Genomic DNA, 25,065 nt, shown 5'->3' on the forward strand with positions numbered 1-25,065 from the left:
ACATTATTTGACAAGAGTTTTACCAAAATGGGCCAATGCTGGTTCTATAGCCTTCTTGACGCTCGTGCGATAGAAAAGTGGCTGCAAACCGGAGCGGATATGGCGGCAAGTTTCCCTCGCAAACAAGGCACCATGTATCTGACACATAAGCTGACAAGCATAAAAGTCTTGGCCTTCGTACATGAGAAAAAGTCTGAACGAAGGTGTGAAAATCTGTAAGTTTCTGGCGTGGTATTCTCGCTACAGGGCTAATGAGTGGGCGCAGATGGTGCAATGGCGAAATACTTGCGTGGATATGCAAAGGGTATTGAAGACATGCATGTGGAAAAATGGCATGTACTTGATTGAATGGCTGACTGAAATGAGCCGCCTGCATATTCATTCGAATGGATCTTTGGGGGACGCGCATGTTAGTATCTGGGGACATTTGCGCGTAAATTAAATGCGGGTTGCCGGTTTTCGGTTATGCATTCTAATTCACTTAAATCACATTTTACCGCTTGTGGTGACCAGTCGGATTGGGGCCATGGTTGTTGTATTGCCACATCAGTGTCTTTTGTGTGACTGTCATCAGCCTTTGAGTGGGTAAGCTGAGCATGATGCAATGCAATCCTCTTCTGTAGGTCTTGGTATCAGGCTCTATCTCGTCTGCTTTCAGCTAGTAACCTGGCGGTAGATATTCGTTTCACTCAGAAAACTACTTAAGATACGCCTTCTTGGAATTTAATTCTAGGTCTGCTGTCGAGACAACTAGTATTCAACTGTTCTATTTATCTCATTTCTCACCAGCAGCCTTTTCTCTCATAGCTTACTTTTCCTTTCCAACCATGGAGACTGCACCCCCTCAGTACAATGCTGAAGATGCGCCTCCGTCCTATGAAGATGTCGTTAAAAAGTTCACCGCCGCGCTTGGCAACGGCAAAGATCCTGAGAAGATACTTGACGCAATGGCCTCACTCAACCTGGCAGATTGCAAAGTTGTTTGTGACAAGAATGGCAGCAAACTTGGGCCTATTGTTGGGGAGAAGGACATGGAGAAATTCCAACTGGGCGCAGAACAAGCTGCTTCTTTACCCGTTGCTCAAGAGCACCTCAAGAAAGTGGCAAACACTGCTACGCGCGCTGTCAAGGACATTGAGATGGTGTTCAACCGTCTACTCCTAAAAATCATGGAGATCGACAAAATTCACGAATCGGGGTTCGTGCCAAAGCTTAGACGCCATCAAGAGGTCAGTCACACCTTAGTATATGACGATATGCATTTCAAGTTTTAATTGTGTCTAGACATTCTCTGACCTGATACGGGAAAGCCGCCTTCTGGCAAGAGAAATCAGCCAACATGGTCAAGGTACGTAACTTGTTGGCGCACTCTTCTACATAGCCAATCCTTGGTAAAAGTTCTAATGAATCCATCAATACAGAATTTGATGAACTAACAGTAGAGTTTTGCGCCGACAAAACCATTTCTGTCGAAGAACGGATAAACCGAATTGAGGGCTTCAGAAAAGTAAGAAGTTCCTGGATTATTTATACCAAACTCTTCTGACAAGACATTCAGCAGGCAGAGGGATTCGAGACAGCCTCTGTGGATATGCAAAAGCGGTTTGAGAAGCTGAATAATGACTTCACTGAATTCATTGGTGAATTTAAGGCCTGGGCTGAAGATAAAGAAAAGGAACTGGATGAGAAGCTAACACAGGTAATAAAGGAGATCGGGGACCTCAAGATTCGCATTTCTGAGGTAATTGTCTCGTTAGGATTTGCACTTGCTGGCACAGTAATCGGTGCTATGATTTTTGCAGCGGGTCTATCCCCGCTCTCCTTCATCTTGATTGTGAGTACAAGCAATTCAATCAATGGGCTTTCTTGGTGACTAAGATACAATGGCTGATTTTCTTGTAGGCCGCTGGACTTATATTGTGTGGTCTCAACGGTGTCGCCGCTATGAGATTCATCGCGACCTACTTGGGTAGGTCCAAGCTTTCCTCTTATGACCCAGAGACTTACTAAGATACAATCATCAGTATTGTCAAACAAGCTGGAAAAAAAGGAGAAGCTCAAGAAGGAATACGAAGGTCAGTTGAAGATGATACAAAAGGCTCGTTCTGAGCTAGTATCACTCGGCAATGAGGGTCTTGGAACCTTCTGGGACAAAATAGGCTTTCTCAAAGGATATTGGGTAAGAGCGTCCTCTGATGCGGAGGCTATCGAGATCTGGTTAAAAAAAGGAGCATCTGATGCTGTAAGTCATTATGATCTTAAACTGCATGCTATAATTAACAGTCTTTACAGAAGTGGCCTGATTATATGAAAAAGAGCTTGCATAAAAATGTAAAGATCTGTAAGTCGATAGTCAACTAACTAAATTATCATAAGTACTAATCTCTCTTTTTACTATAGACAAGGCTCTCTCAACCTACCTTGAGGAATACTCCCGTGGTGTTGACACAGATGAATAGTTAATAGCTGGAGCTGTAGTGAAATAGCTATAGTAAGATCGCATAGGTAGCCCTTGTAGGGGAATGATATCAGAGAGCCCTGATGAGTTGTCAATCCGTCGCGTGATTGGCATCCAAGATATAGTCGTTGAGGTGAATATTGCTGCAGCGCTTGACACTAAACAGCATTGCAACCACGATTCATGCGACTCTGATGGTTTATCGATCAAACAGCTGTGCCTTAATGGACGCACGTCTCAGGCGCTGCTACTGGAGCCTCACCTCTTAGATCTGCCCTGGATTGGCAGAATTGCTTGGGTCACTTCTGCTCATGATTCCTATCCCAAGCACCAATGGTAAGAATCACGGTCTCGCTTCCTACTTCGAGCCGTTGTCCTTGATTACAAATTGCTACGTATTAATGAAGTGCCTCAGGGCGACGGAATCATGATCTTTAACGCATATGGTGTGGACCTCTACTCCAGATCAACAATTCAAATAAAGCCTTTTATCTGCTTCTTTAAGTAATCAATCAGCAGGATCAGTCGATCCTTCTGTGGATCGTCTGCTAAAATAGGATCTGATCAGAGGCCTTACATTTACGAGAACCTAAACTACCTTAGGCAAAACATCAATAACATACTCCCTAACTAGTCTAGACTTGCCCCGGCGGCCCCTTGGCCTCCTCCCAGAACTCCCTCCCACAGAGAGAACTTGCTGCTCGTATGATCTTCCGTCTTCCGAGAGAACTCTAGTTTAGAAGCATATGCAAAACCCACGCCTATTCCTGCTCCAGCGAGCGGAGCCAGTCCCGTTACCGTACCGGCAATGGCAAGCCCAGTTCCCCCAAGGACTCCTAGAAGCGGTAGTAAGTTTCGTTTCATCACGTCGCGTTTGCGTAGTTTCTCTACCATCTGTTGAGTCTCGACGCATTGCTCTTCATTTTCCAGACTGAGCTGTTGAAGTGATTCGTGGAAATCGTTTTCCTCCTCCTCAATCCGACGACGCTCTTCCTGGGCACTTTCTCTCGTCCTGTGACCAAGTCTTTCTTCGTCTTCAAGCTCTTGTCGCCTCAATTGCCAGTTCTGCCGCTCCTCCCCCAACAAAGCATCGTTGGCGCTATTATCATGCAAGAGTCGTTGATAATCACGTGTGCCTTTCTCGACCTCTTTAGCCAGTTGCTTTTGCTCAGTGCAAACTTTCTGCAAGACTTTGCTGTACGCCTTCTCTCTTTCGATAAACACGCTCCGTAAGGAGACGCGCAATTCTTGTTGAGCAAGTTTCATCTCCTGAAGTTGACTCCGAATTTCCAAAAGAGAAGTGGATGCCTCTGACTCATTGCAGGCTCCTTGCTCGAAAGACCAAACCTCCTGGACGCATTTTCTCTCGACTGATGAATACTCCATAAGCAACTCTCGCCCAGCCATGGTTTCTGCTAGGGGTCTATTTTCATCTACCAGCTCCCTTTGGAGTTGTTGAGTCAAGTAGCCCCCATTTTCGTTCAACGCCAGTAGCTCAGTGATTGCTTTTATACCTGTCTCATAGTCGCCTAGCCACCGTCGTGTTTGGCTGCCTTGTTGACACAATGTTCCCCAGAACTCTATCGTAGATGAGAGGCGGGTTTCTCTCATTTCGGCCTCACGATAGTCTGGCCCTCTTGTGTGTATTTGATCCCACATAGTAGTTATAAGAAAGACCCGAGATGCTGCATCGGGACCACAAATCCTTTGTAGCAGGGTGAAGTTCTTGGCGGCTGAACCAGAGACCCGGTTGTCAGAAATACGATGTAGATATAGTATACCAGCCAATTTCATTCCGTGCTTGTAGATTGTTGATGTGATGTACGAAATTTCCTTGAGAATGTCAAGGTCGGAACGCCAGGTGTCATTGAACCCTGGCGTGTCTACAAGGTAAATCATTCGGTTTTCGACATTCATACTGTAGATTCCGATGCCTTTTGTGTCTTGAAAGCTTTTAGCAAATATCCTATTAGTATGCTGACTCTACTCACAAGATGCCAAGTCATGGCCGATTCCCGCGTCTTCTCCTGTGAGCTTGGAGATAAATGTACTTTTTCCAACACCAGTGATACCCATCACAAGGATGACAGCGTCTCCAGCAGAAAGCGAACTGGCTCTTGTTAGATGTGAAGATCACCACCGAGGTCGCTGACTTACCGTGTCGCAAGCGAAAAGTCGTGGTTCATACTGCAGAAAATATGATGAGAAGATCTGCGTTGAGTCGTTATCATCTGCCCTTGCGCGGCAACATTTAAACATAAGGGCAGGCTCAGGAGAACCGCGCCTTATTTCTCTTTCAGTAGCCAAAGGAAACAAAGGGGTAAGTGCACAGCCTAAAAGCAACTCCTGTCTGGGCACAGCGTTTAGCATCGGGAGCTGATACAAAGGTTGGGGGCCAGAGGCATAACTTTCAACCTCAAAATAGACATCCATCCATAACGACTGGTCGATGGTTCCCAAGAACAGGCGCTTCACCTTGTGTTTATTAATAGCTTAACTGGAGAATTGACTTATTCTGGAATGCAACACCGTAATGGTTGCTCAGCTGGAGGTCCTTGTGTAAGATAGCAGGGTTCTCTAAAATCAGGCTGAGAAATCGCTGCTTTGAATGGGTCGATTAGCTCTGTATTGCTGACCGAATGAAACATTAATGGAGGTAAGCGCCCGAAGAGGCAGAAGCCTTTGCAGTAGTATCTAAAATTAGAAGTTTGGCGCGAGCCTTGTCTGCAATGTTATGATTATTCACTCCAACTCGTAGTATATAAAGCTCACTCCTCGCTCATTCTATACGTATGTGATTAGTTTAATATCATCCCAAGTAAAGCAACACTGGTGAATTCTTTTATATCTTCACTCGTTTCAACATGGTTCAAGCTCATTATCGTGATGCGGAGATGTTCATGAATGCTCCAGCCTCGGCTGGGGCATTTCAGCAAACGTTTCAGGCCCCATTCAAGCCCAGCTCATCTGATGTTTTCATCGCCCTGATGGGAATGACAGGTGCTGGCAAGAGCACCTTTATTTCGCATTGTACGGAAGAGGAAGTCCGTATCAGTGAGCCGGGTGCTCTCGAGTCCTGTAAGTCTATAGTCTACAGTTGATCACGGTTTCTTGATCTAATAAAGAATTAGGTACACAGGAGGTTCGGGTTCATAAGTGTAAACAGTTCAGTCCGTTTGCCAACGTATATCTTGTGGATACACCTGGCTTTGACGACACTACTCGCAAAGACACCGATATCCTCAAAGAAATTGCAGGTTGGTTGACCGAAACATACCAACAGAAGATCAAATTACGAGGCATCCTTTATCTTCACCGCATTTCCGATAACCGCATGGGAGGTTGTGCACACAAGAATCTCGTCATGTTTAAGCGTCTTTGCGGCCCTGAAGGCATTAAGAATGTGACATTTGTCACAACTCACTGGGAGAAAGTCACTCAGGCCGAAGGCGAAAGACGCGAGTCGACTCTTCAGTCAACTAAAGAGTTCTGGGGTTATTTTGTGGACAAAGGCGCCGCTGTTCGCCGGCACGAAAATACTCAAGATTCTGCCCTGTACATTGTGGAGCAGTTTGTGCCAGGCTGGTCGGCCAGAGCACCAGATGAGGTTAACCTTGCCATTCAGTCAGAGATGGTCGACTCTGGAAAAGACCTGAACAATACAGCAGCCGGTCAGGAACTGCAGGATACACTCTCAAAGGAACGAGAGAAGATGGAGCAAGAAATGGATGCGCGCGATCAAGAAATGAGGGAGGCTCTCAAGGCTCGTGACAAAGAGATGTTCGAATTTCTTCGCGAGGAGCAGGAAAACCAGAGAGTTGAGTTAAGACGTAGGAGCAGAGAAATGGACGAGCTCAAAGTCAGCATGGAAAAGATGCACGCAGAGAGGGTTGGAAAACTTGAGGCTCGGCTTCAGCAACAACATGAAGAAAACAAGGCGTACCGTGAGAGCGCCCAGCAAAGGGACAAGGAACACGCTGCAGAGATGGAGCGGTTACAAGCTAAGCATTCTTCTGAAAAGAACCGTCAGGACTATATGTTACAGAGTCTCAAGTCTCAGATCAACGAGCTGAAACGGCGATCGCCTCAGCCGCAAAGCACTCCGCCTCCATTTCCGAACAGTCATGGCCAACAGTACAATGGGTACAACAACCCCTACGATACACGAAGAAATGCCCATACGCAACGACCTAGGGAGGATAATTTCTTGAAGCATCGTGGAAACTACCGCTCTAACTGTTTGACGTGCGGGAAGTACTTTCACAATCGCGATAAGCTCTTTCTTCACCTTGAAGCCCAACAACATGCTCGGGATATAAAGACAGGGCGACCTGAGGGAAGCCCATACCGGTACTAGCCCCAGTAATAATTAGCACGTAGCCTTTATACTAGGTCCCTAATCTCTATATTAGAACAGAATAGAAAAATAAAAGATTTCATTTTAAGGGCTATATAAGACTATACAGTCTCTACAGCAGAGTCTGAACTCAAGCAGGAGAAAACAATGTCTGCCGAGCCGACACCCTCATTCAATGAGGCACACGTCTTGTTATTCTCGGAGCCGACTTCGGTCACGAATTCTTCACATCGCTTTTGAGTACGATTGTAGACGAGAAGTGGTTTATGGAGCGAACCTCTCCACACGAGGCTCAGGCACATTCCCTGGCAACACAAATGAGTAAGTGTGATTGCATACATAGATTGGATACTCTTACACGGCCCATGTTACCAAGCCCTATCCAAAGGAGTTGCGGAGCCATTGTAAAAGAAGAAGGTGAGGCCTGATGTCGGGACAGCGGTGTTGAGATGATGAGGTTACTTGAGAGATTGGGATGTAAGGTTCATTCCCCTAACTCAACATCTGGCTCGGGTCAGCCTTTTGTAGCTCTTTAGGAATTGAGATGAGATTATCTGAGTGTGTGCTCCGAGCTTAGAATGATAAGACGACTGTGCATAAGACATAAGATGAACATGAACCCTGTAATAATATGCTACCGGTGTAGCTCAACCTGACACATACCGAGCTTACGATTACATCCAAGACCTAACTGTTACTCTTTAATCCTTTAACCGGCTACCCTATTACCAATAAAGAGTGATTCATCTGTATGAGGCGGCCAAATTGATGCAGCTTAAGGTTGCATCGGGCCAGAGAGGTCTTATCTTAAATTCATGATTGGCTGGGTCGATGTTTTTTCCACGTAGGGCTTAGTGACGGTTTATTCCAGTGGCAAGTATAAGGCGGAGATAAACATTGAAATAAGCCGTTGCAACGACCCGTCATCCTTTCTTATCAAGTACAGTAACTATTACGAGGTTATCGGTGCCTTTTCTCTTCAAAGCGACAGCGGTAGAAAGTATAAAGCGTACTTGCTGCTTCCTGTGCAGGTCCTTTGTCCGGCCGCATAACCATGCAAACTGCATATGCCTCTGGCAAGCGTAAGCGCGTGTCCAAGGGACAGTCCTCTACAGGCTGCATTACCTGCAGGTCCGTATATACCACCAGCCTGTTGTTGTTCAGCACGTACCAACTAACCGCCATTGAAGGGGCCGCAAAGTCAAATGTGACGAGACGAAGCCGATATGCATGCGATGTCACACTGCACGCTTCAAATGTGAAGGCTATGTCAAACTTCCGCATGGTGACCACTACAAGCCTAGTACCCACAGCTCGTCTAGTTTTACCATCAAAAAGAGTACAAGCGCCGTTATACTACCAGCCACTGCTACAAGAGGTGCTACACCTCGCCCAGCACTTCACCATCAAGCCTGTCCCAACTCACAGCTCCACATACGAGAAGGAAGCCCGTCTCACCTTAGCCGCCGCTTCACAGCCCGCAATAAAGCATGCCCTCGCATCACTCAATACCCTGAGGAGGGTTCACGCCGAGAGGGGAAGTAATTCCGTAGCTGGACAGATGAAAACTTCACTGCAACGTGGCATCCAGGAGTACACCAACTCTCTGGGAGCGCTCGCCACGAGACTAGCAGATAACGAAGTGGCTACCAGAAAGGCAGCACTACTGTGTTGCCAAATGTTCATCAGTATCGAGACCGCGCTCAACAACTTCACGTCAGCGATACAGCATTTCGTGCGTGGTGTGCAGATCACGCACCAGTGCGGTCGGCCCTCTTCTAACGTGGTGGACGAGATGCCTAATGTGGATCTGTTCACTATCAAGATGTTTTTGACATGCCCTGACCGCCTGTTCACATTCCCACCCGTGTCTCTCGGCATGGTCGAGATGGGGCAGCAGATGGTTGATGACCTAGGGGGACCCAATCTCTGCCAGAGCATGCTTCACGCGCGACAACAACTCGCATCCATCTCAATGGCCGTTATCAGTCTGTTGGAACGGTCCAGGGTACACACATCAGTCAATCTGATGGTTAGTGCCCAAACAGAACAGTCACAGCTTCTGAGACACTTAGGCCGATGGCGCAATCTATTTACACCTGTACTAAGTCTCGCGACTGAAAGTACACCTCCGAATTCACGTCTTGCAGCACTTTTTACAATGCTAAATGTTCATCAAGTTTGTTATATAATGATAGAGACTGAATGTCCTATTTTAAGGTAGTGCTATTTAATATACTCTCTATAGAAAAGTTTCTTCAGCCTAAATCTATTACTCAAACAAATATTTCCACTGGATACTAGATAACTCCCTGAATAAAATTCGGTGCTGGCAGCGATAACATGTTCTCCAATGCGCTGAGTCGAATTGGGTTCCTCCCTAACATCTCCGGTTGTTTTTAAGTGGTGCGAGCTGGGGAGTCGTGGGAAAGCTTTTGTCTATTATAGACTGGCTGAATCGATCAGACGTAGCTGCAAGAAGCTCAATATGGCATCAATTTAAAGATACATTGTAAATTACATCTTATGTTAGCGTTCTTGGTTGCAACATTCTTCTACTTTGCCCCATCGTCATCTTCCCCTTGTAGATCCATTTCAAATTCAAGTTGTCCATCCTGTCCCTATCCCCCTGTCCATCAATTCGGATCTAGAATCATTGGGGCTAGGTTAAAATATACAGCCAACAATCCCTTGAGTCACGTTGAGTTCCCCGTTCCTTAGTAGTAGACACGAAAGTAAATCTAGTTAGATATCAACATATCTCAAATAATAATCGTATGCACTTCCGTAACCACGCGTTGCACACGACTCTGCCTTTTCCTAACCTCCGAAACATCATTGGAGAATGACGTATCTCACGGAGTCCGATGATCTCTATAGTGTCGTTCTGTTGCCCATGCTGGTCCTGATAGCGCTTTACGCCCACACATATGATTTGTTGCTCACCTAAAGCCTGTTCCAGCTCTTCCTCGAGGTCTGGTATAAAAAACCCGATAATGCAGCCGCATTCATCTTCCAGTATCTCTGTGTGATCAGGTACTGGCGGGTTATATGGCACTCGAACCATGTTTCCCAATTCGTCAAACCGAGGTATGCTGATACCTGGCACCAGAGTATAGCCTATAATTTTAGCCAATATCTCTCTTTCGCTAATTGGATCAATTGAACCTCCAGCAATTTTTAAATCCTTCAACTTGCCTCCCCGAGTGAGTTTTGCGGTCGGACCTCCGAAGGAAACACTCCCAGATACACAAGTTCCTTTGCAATCCCTGGATGGGTCCAACGACTCACACTGATTACGAATCTTGAAGTCTAGCCTGTCTATCAAAAGTTCGCTAGTTCCACATGGTGTTGGCATGAAGAACGATATCTCGCCATCAAAAGCAACCCAGGTCCATGACGGCGCATGGAACTCGTTAAAGGTACCCAAAGGTGCCTTACTGGCATACCAGAGCAAATTCTCCGCCGAGGCGCCAAGCGATTGGGACAGGATTCCGGCATAGATCTTGCACGAGATTTGGGCTTCTAGCCGAGCAGAAATACCACGAATAGCGGCCAATCTATCTTTGCTAAACGTCAGCTGGCAGCGTTGGTATTCTGAAATGATAGATTCCCAAATGCTGAAAATTGAACGATCACTTCCTCTGCGCATCGGAATCAGAGGTAACCTGTCAGCCAGTGTGGGATCACCGCCCTCCTCCTCGCCACTCTCGGTTAAGCAAGACCAGGAGAGCTTGTTCTTGGTATAATATATCAGCCGTCGAGAGAGGAGCCTCTCCTGAAAGACCCAGCCTCTCTTATGCCAATTGGAGCGTGGAATAAGTCTCCGTGACGACAGAATGCGTGGACGAATCGTGATGGTGTTTTTGTCGCAACTTTCTATGGTTGGTATTTCCCTCAACCATCGCGTCTTCCAAACGTAGACTGCAGTATTTATTTTGAATACTCGTTGGGATAGCTTACCGAGAGGTTCTTTCTTGTAAGGAATCGTGAGTAAACGAATGACAGGGGATCGGTGTCTCGTGGTAAAAACAATCCGTGGTCGACCCCAACGTCATCCACAGAATCGACAGCGGCGATAGTGCAACTAGCCTCTTTAAATATAGTTCCCATCATACGGGACTCTTGCGACCAATCAGACTCGTCATCTTGGATGATGCAGAGCGAGTCAATCTAAAGACAACGGAAACCAAGTTGGAGTGTCACTTCTATAGCATTGTGAAACGTTGACGGCATATCATTCACCGGGATCTCTTTCTGATATTGGCTGAGGTTTTCACCTTTCAGTTTTGTGGCGGTTGATTTGCTCCAACGATGGCTGAGGGCAATATACTGTCCTGATGCTTTATGCGATATAAAAAGCCGTGGCTTAGACCGGTGCTCTTTGAGATCGCCTATGTCGATAACTCTAGTCGGTAGCGCCGTGATCTCCTGGGCTGACTTGTCTGTCATGTACTGTGATACGCGACACCCTCCATGGCTGGCCATACAGGTAGAGAGCCATTTTCGAAGCAGTTTATAGTTTCTTTCAGATGATGCCGGTTCGACATCGGTAAGTGGCACAAATCCATGGGCTCCATACAATGAGTTTATTCATACGTAAGAGTGGTGACTCTGCTAAAGTATAATTGGGAAAACTACTTACCTGCTGGAGCTGTAATCTGGATGGTCTCACCATCGTTGAAGTTTCCTTTTCTTGCCTCCCAGTTGTTCTTGAGGTCACAAATATATTGGTTCGTGCTCCAGTGCAACTCGGCCAATGGTTTTAACCTTTCGACGACTGGTGATAGCCCCGAGGTTATTCTTTCTTCCCTGGAAACTGCTAGTAGTTCGGGTAATCTTGGAGCCAACGAGTTATACTGATAATGCACCTTATAGGACTCAAGATTGACGGAAAGCTTGCCAGTTGAGTAAATCATCAATCGACATAATGCGCATGTTTCCCCGGATTTGATGGTTTCCCTATAAGTCAATAGGTGAGTATAGCCGTCTCGAAGCATGGTAAACGTCAGGGCGCTGCATGGAGCGCATAGCTTCCGAGGGTGGTGTGCAGTTGCCATTTCGCCAGATTCGCAGCCCAAAGGTGAGAACAAGACGTAGTTTGGCTTTGTCGTTAGGAGACCTTATATTTACCTGTCGTCTAATCTCATAAATACTGAATCCACGTGGATCAGTATGCCTGGCCTCTGCGAGTCTAGTGTTATGTCTGCCTTGCTGCCTCTTTATGCACCCCACCTTGATGCTGCTGCTGAACATGGCCAATAAAAAGGACTTGAGCTGTGATTTTTCACATTCTCGCTCTGATTTCCCTGGAACGGCTTTAGCATTCTTTTGCCAATTTAGGGTCAAATAAAAACTACAAGTTACGCACTCCGAGAAGATTAGGCGTTGGTCAAATGGCGACCCAATCCTCCACTGGTTGGTTGCATGGCAAACCCCTCAACGATGACATAGGGCGACCTGCACCTCGTCACGGCAGGGCTAGCCGCCTCCAATAACAATCAAGGTTTCAACCCCCTTGCAAGGTCAGGCCACAATCAGGCTGGACGCTGAAATTGAATCCAGACAAAGGCACAAAGGCAATCCAGATTTCTCAACCTTCATTATCCTCGACATCAATCAAAAGCTTCACAGTATCGTTCATCTCTACCATGGATGCCGCTAGTGTCATTGGCACCACATCCGCGGCTATTACCTTTATTGAAACGATTGCCAAGATAGTTTCAATTACTCGAGAACTGCACGAAAATGCGAGCGGTGAGCTCGACGAGCACAAACGGCTGAGAGAAGTTGTTTCTGCATTGGAGGGCCGTATCGCCAATCTGATAGAAGGGCACAAAAGCCAGGCTCAACTTTCTCCTGAAGAGGAAAGCATGTTGCAAGTTGCCGAGCAGTGCCGAGATGTCAGCAAACGCATTTTTCATTTGTTGGACAGATATCAGACTGGGCCGAGATCTCAAATTGGCCGCGAGTCACCATTATCGGCGAAAAGAATCGCGGGTCGCTTATCTACCAAGACTATCAAGGTCACGCTACGCATGCTATGGGACAAACCCGAAGCAGAGGGTTTGAGACAGGCTTTTGACCTGTGCAGCAGGCAGCTCAGCATTCATCTGATCTTGGTATCGAGGTGAGGAAATATACAGTGAATAGCAGCACGTTCACTAATGAAACACAGATCCGATACCCTCAAAAGAATCGACGTCGCATTCGCCAAATACTGTGAAAAAAGCTCGACCGACATCGCAAACATCCGCAATACTCTGCAGACTACGTTTGTAGATATTTCCAAGAAGTCCGATTACCTTATCAAACAGATAGGATCTCTGGAACTCAAACTTGATCAAGCGGTTGACAACCAACTCAGAGCGATTGAGCATATCATTGAGCTTCAAAAACGCTTCGAAGCATCGCAGCCAGCCAAAGAAGAGAGTATATATAATCAGATTTTGGAGGCTATCGCCTTTCGGGACATTCGAACGAGGCGTCATGAAATCGGAAAGGTCGAGCTAGCAGAAAAGTCTTTTGAATGGATGGTCAAGGATGAAATGGTACCTCCTTCACACCAGCATCTCAAGCAATCCTTTAGAAGCTGGCTTGAAAAGGGAGAGGGCATCTTTCATATCACTGGAAAACCAGGAAGTGGCAAATCGACAATGATGAATTTTCTCGCCAATCATCCAGAGACTAGATCACTACTGGATAAGTGGGCAGCCAATGGAAGCAGCATCGTTATTGCTTCAGTGTTTCTATGGGACCTCGGATCAGCGGAGCAGAAGAACATGGATGGTATGTACAGGACTCTGCTGCATACCATCCTGAGCGAACACAGAGAGCTCATTCCCCAGGTCATTGAGGAGCTTCGGGATGCATCAAGTGAGGAGCCCTTGGTGTCACAGCAGCATCTTGAAATTAGCCGAAAGAAGATAAAGACCGCTCTACAAAAGCTAATTACAGACTCGACTCGAAGCTATCAGTATTGCCTTTTTATTGATGGTTTGGATGAGTTCCAAGACGAGTTCCAAGACGAAAACATCCCCAACCACCGTTTGGCGACCCAGCTAGACCAATGGGCAAGCCATCAAGGGACCAAAATCTGCGTTTCCAGTCGCGAGTACCCACCGTAGACGACCTATTTTGTTAAATTTCCAAGGCTGAAAATTCATCTCACAACAGAACAAGACATTCGGAGAATGATTGATAATTATCTATCTGACGACCGCCACCTCCAAACTTTTGACCCAATTGAGCGTGAAAGGTTCGTCAGCAGGTTCGTTAACATGGCTGATGGTGTTTTCATCTGGGTCAAACTGGTTTTGCATGAGCTGGAAGCAGAACTTGATTCCGAGGTCTCCCTGGACGCCCTCTATCAAGTTCTTGATACTTTTCCGAAAAAGTTGGAAACGTTTTACGACAAGATTCTGCGCAAGGTCGACAGACCAGAAGCTTGGGCCGTGTTGGATGTCCTTGTTGAGACAGCAAAATGGAACATTCCGGGCCTATTTAACATTTATCACTATTCACTCTTGAGGGGCTTAACATCAGATCCTGATGACTATCAAGGAACTTCCGATGGCACACCATGGCCAAAAGACCTGACATCAAAATCACAGGCTCTTGTCGACAACTTCCGAAAGCGGGTCCCCTTGCTTTTCCGTGGCATGGTAGATGTGATTGCTAGGGGCCGCTTCCACGAAAACACAGCATCGGACTGGTTGGCATTCTCTCATCGATCAATATACGAGTACCTAAAAACTCGCCCATGCCAGAAATCCTTCCGACCTCGAGTTGACACTCAGATAATGATAACTAAGTGCTTGATTAAACAGGTCAATTGTTACCGAGTTGCTAGCGTTAATATGACACTTACGATAGGAAATTTACTGTCTCAGATTGAGCATATACACAACGACTCGATGCTACAAGTTTTGGGCTTGTTAGACGAAGCGCTGCTTCACCGTCAAACTAAAGAATTTGGAGACCTATTCCTAGCTTTCCACAGCAGCCCAAATTGCATACCTAGGGCCAGGGAACAAATTCCCATGGTATTATTCCAGAGCTGTGAACAAGGGTTTTTACGATATTTACATTGGGCGATACATAATAGCTCGGTCTGGCGAAACAATGAGTGTTTTCGAGCTACCGCTATTGCCATTCTTTCATCGACTGAAGAAATCTCACGCTACCGATCACCAACGGAGTCTTTACACGTTCTTCTTCGCGACGAATTTGGCCCCAACTTTTGGTATACTCATCCTTCGTTTTCATGCTCCATGTCACCATGGACTCGATTTCTATTCTACTTCATTGCAAAAGCTGCTTCCAATTCCTTCCATGTCTTTGAAGAGAGCACAATGTGGTCAATTATTAATGCATTCATTCAAAACAATGCGGATATCGATCTTGTTTTGAGCTGGACTATTGGCAAGACTTATGCATCCCCTCGTAGGTTCTACCTCAGGGATATCAAAGTCAAGAGAAGGATATGCCATGACAGTCAGTATCCTAAAACAGACACGCTTTTCTTTAAGAGAATGAAATTCCTTGTGTCCCGGAAATTTAGATATAGATTTCCACATGGCAGCTCGGCACGGGATCTGCTTCTTTACTTTGCACCTACAGACTGTTCACCCCTTCTGAACAATCTCAGCAGGGAATCAGGGGTTTCAATAGTTAAATAATAGGTATAGGCTTTGCTCATTTACACATTACAAGAGATTAATTGCAATAAAACATGCATCTCGCTATTGATAAGGGACTGTTATTCCTACGAGAGCACTACACTGAGCTATCTGAATTCATATCTAGAACAAGACTATGTTTCTATCATATTACAGATACGCTAAGGCTTAAGTCCCGACTTGCAAGTGAGGACAATTAGCGATTTACAATCATCAACTTCCTGATTGAAGTCTTTAAGTTATAAATCATATACTCAGGAGATTCACATCCATTCGTTATGAAAATGCTGTAAGGTATCAAGGTGCAAAGTATTAAGTTTCAAAGTATTAAATGATCAATTAAAATTATCTATAGAAGTGAAAACACCCTAGATCCTCCTACTTGTACAGCATAAGTCCATTACTCATGCACTCATTTCCATCCGTCTGAAAACAATTCCCCAAGCACTTTTTAGGAGCTAATTGCCTAGTAGAGACCGAACATGGCCAGGGCGACGACAGCCATAGCAGTGGAGAAACCAACCTGCTTGGCAGCCCCGTTGACGATGACAGTTGAGGGGGGAGGAGTAGATGTAGCCTAGAGATATCATTAGTGACTTGTGCAGGAATGTAGGATAAACGGTCTCTTACAGTAACACCAACAGTTCCAATCTCATCAACAGAAGTGTGACCAGTCTCGTGAGTCTTGGTAGGATTGGCAGCATGAGTTGTCTCAGCAGCGTGGGTAGCAAGAGTAGTATGCTCATGAGCCTCAGAGTGCCCAGCCTCAGTGGAACTGTGAGCATGCTCAGACTCCTCATGCGCATGCTCAGAGGCAGCCTCCACCTCGGCTTCTTCAGTAGCAGTAGCCTGCTCCTCAGCCTTGGTAGTCTCAGCCTCCTCGACCTTAGTGGTAGCAGGCTTCTCAACAGCAGTAGTCGAGGGCTTGGCCTCAGCAGCGGTGGAAGAAGGCTTAGCTTCAGCGGTGGTAGAAGCTGCACCAGAGGCGCCAGAGGGGCTGGGCTTCGGGGTAAGACCGCACTCCTGGGCGACTCGGTCTACGCCGCTGCCATAGTACTTCCAGATGCCGTAGGTGTTGGCGCACGACATGCAGCGGCCGTAGCGCTCGTTCCACTCATCGCTATCGCAATAGCCGTCATCATCACGAGCAAGAGTGATCAAGAGGCCTACACTCTGTCAGAAAACAATGCATGGGAGCGATTGTGATGGTTGCTTACCGCAGTCTTCGTGGCAGGCGTACTGAGGGGTACCAGGCTGCTGACGCTTGACGAGGGGGACAGTGTCGGGGAACTCAAAGCGGGGATCAATGGCAACAGCAAGAGAGGCAGAAGCCAAAAGAGTGTATGCAGCGAGAGAATGCATTTTGAACGAGTGAAGTCTAACGATTGGAGGACTTGGAAGTGATGAGATGAGGCTGTGAGTTGATGAGAAGAGATGGATGGAAGGAGGACCAAGGCTATATATCTGCAAGATCCTCACAGCACAAGCCAATTTTTCTCAACTAAGCTTAAGTTCAATCACAAATCCGTCCCATGTCCAGCGCAAAGCAGGAAATTGCATTCCGGTCAATTATCCGTCACATCCCGAGAACACCGACCACCCAGCTACACCCTCAACCTCACTGATTGGCCAGACAAGCAATCCATGACCTGATGCCAAGATAAAGTGCATACTCTAGACCTGTATATCCGATATCGCACCAACTTTAATCCTCGCCGTTATCCCCAAAGTGCTCTAGCTGCGGTCCTCGGTTAGCGCCTCGCACCAATGGGAGCGTCGGGATGCATCAAAATCTTATCTGATCATCTGATAAACAGGGGGATACTGATGTTCACCGGATTTAGGTGGCACACGATTGCCGGATGGGTCAATCAGATGTCAACGGCCAAGTGGTAGTGCAATTCTCTTGCCTCAAAGGGTTCAGTGGGTGAGCTTGGCGGTTCAAAAGTCCCGCATTGTCACATGTACCAGGTGATGATGGTGTATCCGTGAAATGGTGTATATCTCGAGCATGATTTCCCCTCATCGTTGGAAGAGAGTAACCACGGTTTTCTAAAGTTCGCTACCTTAACTTCTGTTGTTCTTGTCACTCCGTCGTCTCAGTCATCATGTTGAAGAATCTGCTTGTCCTGACTCTGGCGTCTTTTGCCTTTGGGCAAGATGACATTCCTACGGATGCCACTGTCAAGGATGAGGACATGGGACCTGCCGCTTTCATGTGGCCCCCGGACCGTGTTTGGTCTGGGGACATGGACAACAAGGCTCCTTGCGGTTCACGAGCATCCGCTGGGAACAGAACCGACTTTCCCTTGAGTACGTCAGCTTCTTACTCATTTCTTCTGACACGATCGTTTTGCCAGATTTACTAACTCTATCATTTAGCTGGCGGTGCTGTCTCTCTTGTTGGTCAGGATGATTATTACAACACCAAGATTAGCATCTCGTACTCAGAGGGTAAGCAACCCCATCTTTCAGCCGTCTATTCATCTTACTGATTCACTTTCCTTTCTGTAGATCCTCAGTCAAATGATGACTTTGAGACTCTGATCCAGGAAAAGAGCATCACAGATCTCAACCCAGGCCACACCTGCGTCCAAGTCCCCGATGCCCCATCAAAGGTCTCAGCCGGCGACAACGCAACTCTGCAAATCATCTACCGCGCCGACTGGGACGCCCCTCACAACCAGACCTTCTACGCCTGCGCCGACATCACCTTTGTCACAAAGTCCGAGTTCAAGTTTGAGATCCCCTGCTTTAACGCCACTGAGCCCGGTGACGATGACAAGGCAGCTGGTGCTACTGTCGGACCCAGCCCAACTGCAACTCACCCGTCTACATCTTCTGAGAGCTCTGATGCTTCTGAGGCGGAGACCAAGTCGGGCAAGTCTAACAAGTTGAGCGGTGGAGCTATTGCTGGTATTGTAATTGGCTCTATCGCTGGTGTTGTCTTGATTGCTGGTGCGATTCTGTTCTTCTTGCGTCGTAGACAGCAGGCAAAGAGGAACTCGCGAATCGCTCGCATGGAGGATAACGCGCGCAAGCATCAGTTGGCTACCGATGGTGCTTCTGGCACCAGCATCTAAGGAGATTGCTCTCCAGAATATTACCTACAGGAGACTGGCTCATGGTATACGCGATACTGGTCATGATTGGAGGATATGATAATGTAATTAGTGATCAATTCATGTAGTAACGAACATAACACTATCCCCTTACTCTGATGCTAGTATGTTACCTCTCACTCTGTCGATACATGGCGTGATATTCTTTGTTCTGTAAAGACTGCACCTAAAGCCAGCCCCAGTTGTGGCTGCCCAAGCGTGTCACTAACAACGATACATCAGAAGCCCAAGACAATAGCGCACAATTCCGCAGGTCACGCTATCACGATACTTGTGTCCCCGCTCGTAGAGACAACAACTTTGGCGTTCTGCCAAGACGACGGAAAGTTCGCCTAAATGTCTGTGCGGTGGGACGAGATACGCATCATTGGCTATGACAGGCTCCTTCGAAATAGCGCGTAAATGTTAGCGCTGGGTCCAAGTCGTGGCTATTGGCTATTGCTTGTGACATTCAACGGCGCGCGCCACGAAAGACTCGTCAACCTGAGCTGGGCTTGGCAGAATCAGGCAGATTCCAAGAGTTGAAGTTCGGTAGTGTTGCTGTCATCTTGACTTGGAGACACTCGGGCCTCATGACTTGATGCTCTGATCTGATCTGATACTTATCTGATAAGATCCAGGGCCAAAGGAGCCGAGACTATGACTGTAGCACGTGATGATATTTTGTCCTCGGGCTATTTTTAGATTGGTTCCGCTGACTTACCCAATTATACGAACTCATGCTCAACGCAGGAGTTGAAAAGCAATGTAGAAGCATCTGGGTGTGACATGATTACATAAACACAGGCTCATTAAAGCTTCAACATCGCTATAGTGTAAATCACTTTAAAAACGAGCCTAATTAACCATTTATCAGACTCGAGCTATAGCAGACAGTCTCTGAAGCAGAATATAGTAACTTTAGTCAAATTGACCAACTTACCCTACATATACTTATCGTGTCCTGGCCCTATGGAATGAAGTTTCTCAGTCCCCTAGCGCGTTTTCTCGGAACATTTAAGGCAGGAAGCTACCTAGAACACATACGCCTTCTAACTTTTATGATTCTTAGACATATCTCCTTTTTCCTCTAGCTTAGCTTATCGGATATCGGGAACATCGAGACGCCGCTCATGGTTGCTTCTCGGCGGGGACCTCCAAAACCCAAAGATCGGGAGCTCGGAAACAAGTCTGGTCTGAGCATCGACTAAGCAAGGATCCCAGAGATTCCGCTTGGAACGACGACATTGGTTCGATAAGCTATAAGATAAAAAGTGGCCTATGAACAACCCCCAATTACATCTGAGTCAGCAAGCTTGGACCTTGAGGCTATCGTGAGATCATCCTGCTCAGTTATCCAGCGCTGCTATTATCTGGTTCCAGAGACCATGGAGCAGTACAGTCAGCATTTAAACCGCTGGAAAGAGGACCAATATCAACCGCGACCGAATATGCTTCCTGATATCTTCTGTTCAATTTGACGGAAATTAATGTCGGGATGAAAGAGATGCATGTCAGACACAATGTCAATTTCATGATTGGTCGCCCTACGGACCTATGGATTACTCTCCAGACATCCAACGTCAGCACTAACATATTGCTGCACCTCTCATAATGAGCATATAACTAATGCGCTGTCCTTTTTCAAAATGCTGGGCTTATCGTTTCGATCTGCCGTGACATACTACAATGGAAGAACCCAAGAAGCCATGGGTTGACGGCCCCTTTAAGCTCATCAGCGCGTCAAGAGCAGGTGACTCGGTATGACTCCTGGAAAAAGCCACTAAGGCCATAAAGATACAGTCACTAATGGTCGAACTCACGCGTAGCTCGAGAAGCGTGCTGAAGGTGCTCGAAAATGCGCTGCAGGCATGGCTGTCGTCCATAACCTATTCCTGCGCGGCGTCAACGCCATCTACCTCCAGGCAATCAATGTCGCCGAAAGCGGAACGCAAAAAGACAAGGTGGACTTTGCAAGCTTCGCATGGGCATGGAGCCAAGAAATCCAAGAACATCACCATATTGAAGAAGAAAAGATCTTTCCAGAAATTAACAAAATCACCGGCGTACCGGGCCTAATGGACGCCAACGTCGACGAACACCGCTTATTCCACGAGGGTCTGCATCGCTTCACAACCTACATCGAGAAAATCCGCAAAGACGAGGAGCAACTCAACGGCTCCAAGGTCAGAGAAATCATCGACTCATTCATGCCCTCCCTCACAACACATCTGCACAACGAAATAGACACCCTTGTCGGGCTCGAGAGGTACGCCGACAAGTGCGACTGGGGAGCGTGGTTCGAGAAGACAGGGGCCGAGATAGGCTCTAACGCCATGAAGAAAGCGTCTCATCGTAACGAGATTCTGCCGCTGGCCTTGATTCTTCACGATAAGGAGTTCGAGGGCGGTATCTGGGCGGATTTTCCTCCTCTTCCTTGGATTGCACTCGTTGCTATTCGATGGCTATTTGTTCGTACGCATCAGGATTGGTGGCGGTTCGCGGGGTGTGATTCTTCGTCTAATCGACAGGATTTGCCATTTGCTTGATGTTGGTTGTTGGGCTGTTGGTTGTTGGTTCTGGGATACATAGTGGATATGTTATAATGAGACGTCTCCATGATACATGACAGAGTTGCATAGAGAATAGTTGTCTCTCGTTCGTAGATTGCGGTGTGAACACGACTATACGGCCAAATACACGTGAGAACATACAATCTCGAGCAATATCTCCTCGGTATAACAGACCCCCACTCACGTTTCACGTCTTATTCCTTACGACGTTGCAGTTGACAGGTAACCCTAGAGGCTTAGCTTACCGGTACCGTGATATTGGGAAGAAGGGGCCGGTGCATGTCACGGGGCGAGCGGCACAGTCATGCGCGTGTTCTCTTGACGGTATGATTTGATTTTTACTGGAATCTTCTAGGGGCGGGTGTTACCTAGCCTGTTCCCCTAGATGGGTCCGCGCCGGCGCGGGATGAGGTGACAGGGGCCGCACTGTAAATGTGACCGTGTGCGGAGGAGGAGGGTTCTGCGGATCCGAACGGTTTTAGGGCTCTTCCTCGGGTGTGACGAGTGTTGATATTGCGTGGAATGGGATATGTGTCAGCCCTATGTCTACCGAAAGCTTGGATATTTGTGACTCTGTGTTATTTCCATGGAATTGGGAATATGGAGCTGTAGTGGTTTGGCGTACTGAGCATGTGGTGCATACTCCGTATCGTTAGACACTGTCATCTCGCAAACCCTTCTTTACGAAAATGCACTTTACGGATGCAATTTTCCCGAGCAAAACGCGCAAGGAATAGCTGGACGATCATTCTGTCCTGTGGATCTGTCATACCCGCTGATGTGATCTATAACATGTTGTTTTCTCAGAGGCGAGAAAATACTGTACAATATGACCAAGGCCTGTAGGGTATGATTGTTGGTTCGTCAATGAGGCGATTCAACATCTCGCACCGCAGTGCTTTGACATCAGCTGATTCATGCGACCAATAACCATTGTCTCTATTGACTCAGACTGAGACACGGCACCTATCAGAGCCATCGTGATCAGCGCCTCCATCCCAGACTCAACACTGGCAGACGGACGGCACCGTATTCCGGTCTGTGTTTTTGCAGTTTGCAGTAAAGATATGCATGGGCCCCAACGCCATTACAACCAACAGCTGCAACGCTGTCCACCAGAAATACCCGGTGCTGAACCTTGTCCTGCCAAACACGCCAGCGACTTGACCTCAATACGTGTCAGGGGCCCGAGTGCTACGCTAGCGTTGTTCTCTCGACCTTGCATGCATGCTCGCCCCAAACCCAAACAAACCGTAGTCTCGGCAGTCAGTCCTACTCTGTGACTCTGTGTCTCCAGTTTCAGGAGGTGTCTCACTGTGCAAAAAGAGAGAGACAAATCAAATACCGCAGAATCCTAGTGGAGTGATGTTGTATTTTGTTATTTGCGAGGTGCGCAATCCACTGGGAGGGGAAAGGACCCTAGCTACTCTGTACGGGAACATGTTTGCTTAACCGACGCGCAATCCCTGCATGCGAAATCCTCCCAATCCCTGGGGCTTGTTTTTTCTTCAAGTCCAACGGCTTTTTTCGCGTTCCTCGGGGGGCCTGTCTGGAGTGAAATGCGAGAACAACTCACCGCTCATTTCTGCCGTGTTACTATGTAACGTCGCTAACCAAATCGACATGATACGAGACAATCCTTCTTAAAAAGAGACAGGCCTCGGCACTTATTTATTCCCTAGTTTCATTTTCTACTCCAATTTCCAGAAATTCATCCAAATACCCGTTCACATCCCACTAGTGTCTTTCAAATTCTTTTGACAACAGACATCTTCATTATGGAAACGATGGCACCTCTTCATCACGCCCTTCCCCCTCTCGAGGTCTACTTCACTGCTGAGGATTTTGAGAACCTTGGCATGACGCCATGGTTCAGCTACTCAGTCACACTGCCGGAGCGGCCCATTCCCAGCGCTTCGAACAGGCCCCCACTGGAGACTGAGCGTCTGATCATCCGACCCTTCACAATGAACGACCTGGATGCATTCCATGAGCTTCGCAAACGTCCTGACATTCAGAACCACTCAACAGCTCGCGGGCGCGCAACCAAAGACAAGGACGAGACAGAGAGACAACTCCATTCTCTGGTTCAGGACGACCAAAGCCACTGGTGGTTTGGCGCCTTTCTTAAATCGACCAATGAGCTCATAGGCGAGGGTGGCCTGCCAGACGTCCTGGCCATGTCCTCCTCCATCTCTGGTTGGCCAGAAGCCGAGTTCCTCATCAAACCTGAATTCTGCCGCCAGGGATACGGCACTGAACTCTGGAAGGCAGTCATGGACTCATGGTGGGATCTACCTCGTGAGCGACGACGACACCAATTAGTTCCCGTCGTCGCGCCCGGAAAAGAACCCGGTGACAAGATGGGCGAATGTGTTGTCTTTCAATGGGAAGCAGGCAATGAAGCAGCCAAGAACTTCTTCGCAAAGGTCCTGTCACAAGCACCCGTTGCTGCACAGGGCGGCTGCGAGAGCATCGATACGCGAGATGGAAAGGAGGGAACTCTCATCACGTGGGCTGGCACAATCATCTGCAATCCTAGGCCGATGCCTGAGGACGAGGACTCTGATTAATGGCACAGAAGTATTTTTTTTTAATGGTCAAAAAACGAACAGTTTCGGGGTCAATTTTTAGACGGGCCAATCTGGACAGGAACATACTGGGTTTAGGGCGCGTACAGCAAGCGATAACTCGTTGAATGAAGGCATCTTTGCATATTAGACGGCATTTGATAGCAACTAGGTAATCTGACCATTTCAAGTTGTATACATAATAACAAGACTGTTATCATCACTCTCGCACTGCCAATTTTGAAGATATTTCTGCAAGACTGTTAATGTGTACAGAAAAGATAGTCTGAGTTCACATGTCCTTGCAACGTTGATCTCACTGACTGCAGATCTTGTTCCAACTATAGTGACTGCAAAAAACATGTGCAACATCTGTGCATATACTGACTCGAGACCCAAAACCCGCGTTGACTTCTGGATCCATGGCCTTTGCAAACCTTGACATTTCTCCACGAACCAAGACAGTCTACTTCATTCAAGCCTGCTAAACCCCACTCTACGAAGCCCCAAGCTTCATTTCACTACAACGTCTTCTAGGCTTATTCTAGAAGGTCGGCTCAGAGCCGAAGCCTGTTGATCTTCATTAGTTTAAACGTCATAATGCTGTCTCGGCCCGAGATCGTTGAGATGCCAGAAGGGGCTTCGTTGATCATTGGCCCATAACGTTCCGAGAGAGCTAGCTAGCCTTAAAATCAGCTCCAGGGAGAACCCAAAACATCTCCAGTTTGACTGCCGCTGATTGATAGAAAAATCGAAGGTTAAGCTATTGGTCGATATACGAGACATGCAAACACGCTCCAGCCAATAGCTAGACGAAATATCTTTTCGTTTAAACTGCCGCAGATATTAACTTCCTTTTGGCCGCTGCCTAAAGCTTATTCTTATAGCTTGACTGTCCGTCTAAACACCTCATATTTAGTATCAAATGGCGCAGATCTTTAAACTCTATGGCACGATAGCTGCAGGGGCTATAGGTGACCTCGGCATGTGAAACGACTTTCTAGCATTCTCCAATATTATAAAGTCAAAATCGAGCTTTTTCCCGCAGACTTTCCGGTTTCCCTCTAACCCTATTCCGAGAGGGGGTCTTGAACACTTAACCAACACTTATGCTGCTTGCAACATTTATAGTTTATAGTACAAGTTGCGGTTTTCTCTGTCCATCAAGTCCCTGAATCCGTCCCCCTTTCCTGTCCTCAATATTTAAGTAGCTAACCTTACTTTCTAGGCATTACCTTTTAAGGTATTAGCTAGTATTAAACACTAAAGAGTAACAGGCAATAAAAACACACATTAAGCTTAAATGCCTCTTATTATGTTTCCAT

At 47.0% G+C, this 25,065-nt stretch overlaps 11 protein-coding genes across 11 annotated transcripts; 8 read left to right on the top strand and 3 right to left on the bottom strand.

Moving 5' to 3' along the window:
* Positions 1–827: 827 nt before the first annotated feature.
* On the top strand, positions 828–2,459 carry FVEG_09926 (hypothetical protein; the record flags this gene model as incomplete). Its single annotated transcript, XM_018899003.1, has 8 exons — positions 828–1,229; positions 1,285–1,348; positions 1,422–1,507; positions 1,559–1,834; positions 1,903–1,969; positions 2,025–2,242; positions 2,293–2,341; positions 2,401–2,459. 8 exons carry the CDS (start codon positions 828–830, stop codon positions 2,457–2,459), a joined length of 1,221 nt encoding a protein of 406 aa, XP_018756988.1.
* Positions 2,460–3,088: 629 nt separating this feature from the next.
* FVEG_16692 (hypothetical protein) lies at positions 3,089–4,644 on the bottom strand (the record flags this gene model as incomplete). Its single annotated transcript, XM_018905933.1, has 3 exons — positions 3,089–4,401; positions 4,450–4,568; positions 4,616–4,644. The coding sequence occupies 3 exons, from the start codon at positions 4,642–4,644 to the stop codon at positions 3,089–3,091; spliced, it is 1,461 nt and encodes a 486-aa protein (XP_018756987.1).
* A 708-nt stretch (positions 4,645–5,352) lies between these two features.
* FVEG_09923 (hypothetical protein) lies at positions 5,353–6,815 on the top strand (the record flags this gene model as incomplete). The annotated part of the gene is made up of 2 exons (XM_018899002.1): positions 5,353–5,536; positions 5,590–6,815. 2 exons carry the CDS (start codon positions 5,353–5,355, stop codon positions 6,813–6,815), a joined length of 1,410 nt encoding a protein of 469 aa, XP_018756986.1.
* A 1,054-nt stretch (positions 6,816–7,869) lies between these two features.
* FVEG_09922 (hypothetical protein) lies at positions 7,870–8,923 on the top strand (the record flags this gene model as incomplete). Its single annotated transcript, XM_018899001.1, has 2 exons — positions 7,870–8,847; positions 8,891–8,923. The coding sequence occupies 2 exons, from the start codon at positions 7,870–7,872 to the stop codon at positions 8,921–8,923; spliced, it is 1,011 nt and encodes a 336-aa protein (XP_018756985.1).
* Positions 8,924–9,567: 644 nt separating this feature from the next.
* Positions 9,568–11,875, bottom strand: FVEG_16691 (hypothetical protein; the record flags this gene model as incomplete). Its single annotated transcript, XM_018905932.1, has 3 exons — positions 9,568–10,554; positions 10,779–10,963; positions 11,461–11,875. The coding sequence occupies 3 exons, from the start codon at positions 11,873–11,875 to the stop codon at positions 9,568–9,570; spliced, it is 1,587 nt and encodes a 528-aa protein (XP_018756984.1).
* Positions 11,876–12,466: 591 nt separating this feature from the next.
* Positions 12,467–13,942, top strand: FVEG_09921 (hypothetical protein; the record flags this gene model as incomplete). Its single annotated transcript, XM_018899000.1, has 2 exons — positions 12,467–12,945; positions 12,994–13,942. The coding sequence occupies 2 exons, from the start codon at positions 12,467–12,469 to the stop codon at positions 13,940–13,942; spliced, it is 1,428 nt and encodes a 475-aa protein (XP_018756983.1).
* Positions 13,943–14,095: 153 nt separating this feature from the next.
* FVEG_16690 (hypothetical protein) lies at positions 14,096–14,712 on the top strand (the record flags this gene model as incomplete). The annotated part of the gene is made up of 2 exons (XM_018905931.1): positions 14,096–14,529; positions 14,691–14,712. The coding sequence occupies 2 exons, from the start codon at positions 14,096–14,098 to the stop codon at positions 14,710–14,712; spliced, it is 456 nt and encodes a 151-aa protein (XP_018756982.1).
* A 1,088-nt stretch (positions 14,713–15,800) lies between these two features.
* Positions 15,801–17,005, bottom strand: FVEG_09920 (hypothetical protein). Its single transcript, XM_018898999.1, has 3 exons — positions 16,714–17,005; positions 16,127–16,662; positions 15,801–16,073 (listed from the first exon to the last, which is right to left on the bottom strand). Exons 1-3 carry the CDS (start codon positions 16,856–16,858, stop codon positions 15,963–15,965), a joined length of 792 nt encoding a protein of 263 aa, XP_018756981.1. The 5' UTR covers positions 16,859–17,005; the 3' UTR covers positions 15,801–15,962.
* Positions 17,006–17,488: 483 nt separating this feature from the next.
* On the top strand, positions 17,489–18,723 carry FVEG_09919 (hypothetical protein). The gene is made up of 3 exons (XM_018898998.1): positions 17,489–17,809; positions 17,879–17,950; positions 18,011–18,723. Exons 1-3 carry the CDS (start codon positions 17,605–17,607, stop codon positions 18,577–18,579), a joined length of 846 nt encoding a protein of 281 aa, XP_018756980.1. The 5' UTR covers positions 17,489–17,604; the 3' UTR covers positions 18,580–18,723.
* A 1,563-nt stretch (positions 18,724–20,286) lies between these two features.
* Positions 20,287–21,146, top strand: FVEG_09918 (hypothetical protein; the record flags this gene model as incomplete). Its single annotated transcript, XM_018898997.1, has 2 exons — positions 20,287–20,358; positions 20,427–21,146. The coding sequence occupies 2 exons, from the start codon at positions 20,287–20,289 to the stop codon at positions 21,144–21,146; spliced, it is 792 nt and encodes a 263-aa protein (XP_018756979.1).
* A 1,561-nt stretch (positions 21,147–22,707) lies between these two features.
* On the top strand, positions 22,708–23,971 carry FVEG_09917 (hypothetical protein). The gene has a single exon (XM_018898996.1). The coding sequence runs from the start codon at positions 22,949–22,951 to the stop codon at positions 23,741–23,743; it is 795 nt and encodes a 264-aa protein (XP_018756978.1). The 5' UTR covers positions 22,708–22,948; the 3' UTR covers positions 23,744–23,971.
* Positions 23,972–25,065: the final 1,094 nt, after the last annotated feature.

Source organism: Fusarium verticillioides, chromosome 1, assembly GCF_000149555.1.
Source record: "Fusarium verticillioides 7600 chromosome 1, whole genome shotgun sequence".
NCBI lineage: Eukaryota > Fungi > Ascomycota > Sordariomycetes > Hypocreales > Nectriaceae > Fusarium > Fusarium verticillioides.

Bases quoted from the DNA above. Each gene is read 5' to 3' on its own strand.
- FVEG_09920 (XM_018898999.1), bottom strand. From the start codon at position 16,858: ATGCATTCTCTCGCTGCATACACTCTTTTGGCTTCTGCCTCTCTTGCT. The intron at 16,663-16,713 runs GTAAGCAACCAT...GACAGAGTGTAG, and splicing joins CGCCTGCCACGAAGACTGCG to GCCTCTTGATCACTCTTGCT. The intron at 16,074-16,126 runs GTAAGAGACCGT...TGATATCTCTAG, and splicing joins TTGGAACTGTTGGTGTTACT to GCTACATCTACTCCTCCCCC.
- FVEG_09919 (XM_018898998.1), top strand. From the start codon at position 17,605: ATGTTGAAGAATCTGCTTGTCCTGACTCTGGCGTCTTTTGCCTTTGGG. The intron at 17,810-17,878 runs GTACGTCAGCTT...TCTATCATTTAG, and splicing joins CAGAACCGACTTTCCCTTGA to CTGGCGGTGCTGTCTCTCTT. The intron at 17,951-18,010 runs GTAAGCAACCCC...TCCTTTCTGTAG, and splicing joins TAGCATCTCGTACTCAGAGG to ATCCTCAGTCAAATGATGAC.
- FVEG_09917 (XM_018898996.1), top strand. From the start codon at position 22,949: ATGGAAACGATGGCACCTCTTCATCACGCCCTTCCCCCTCTCGAGGTC.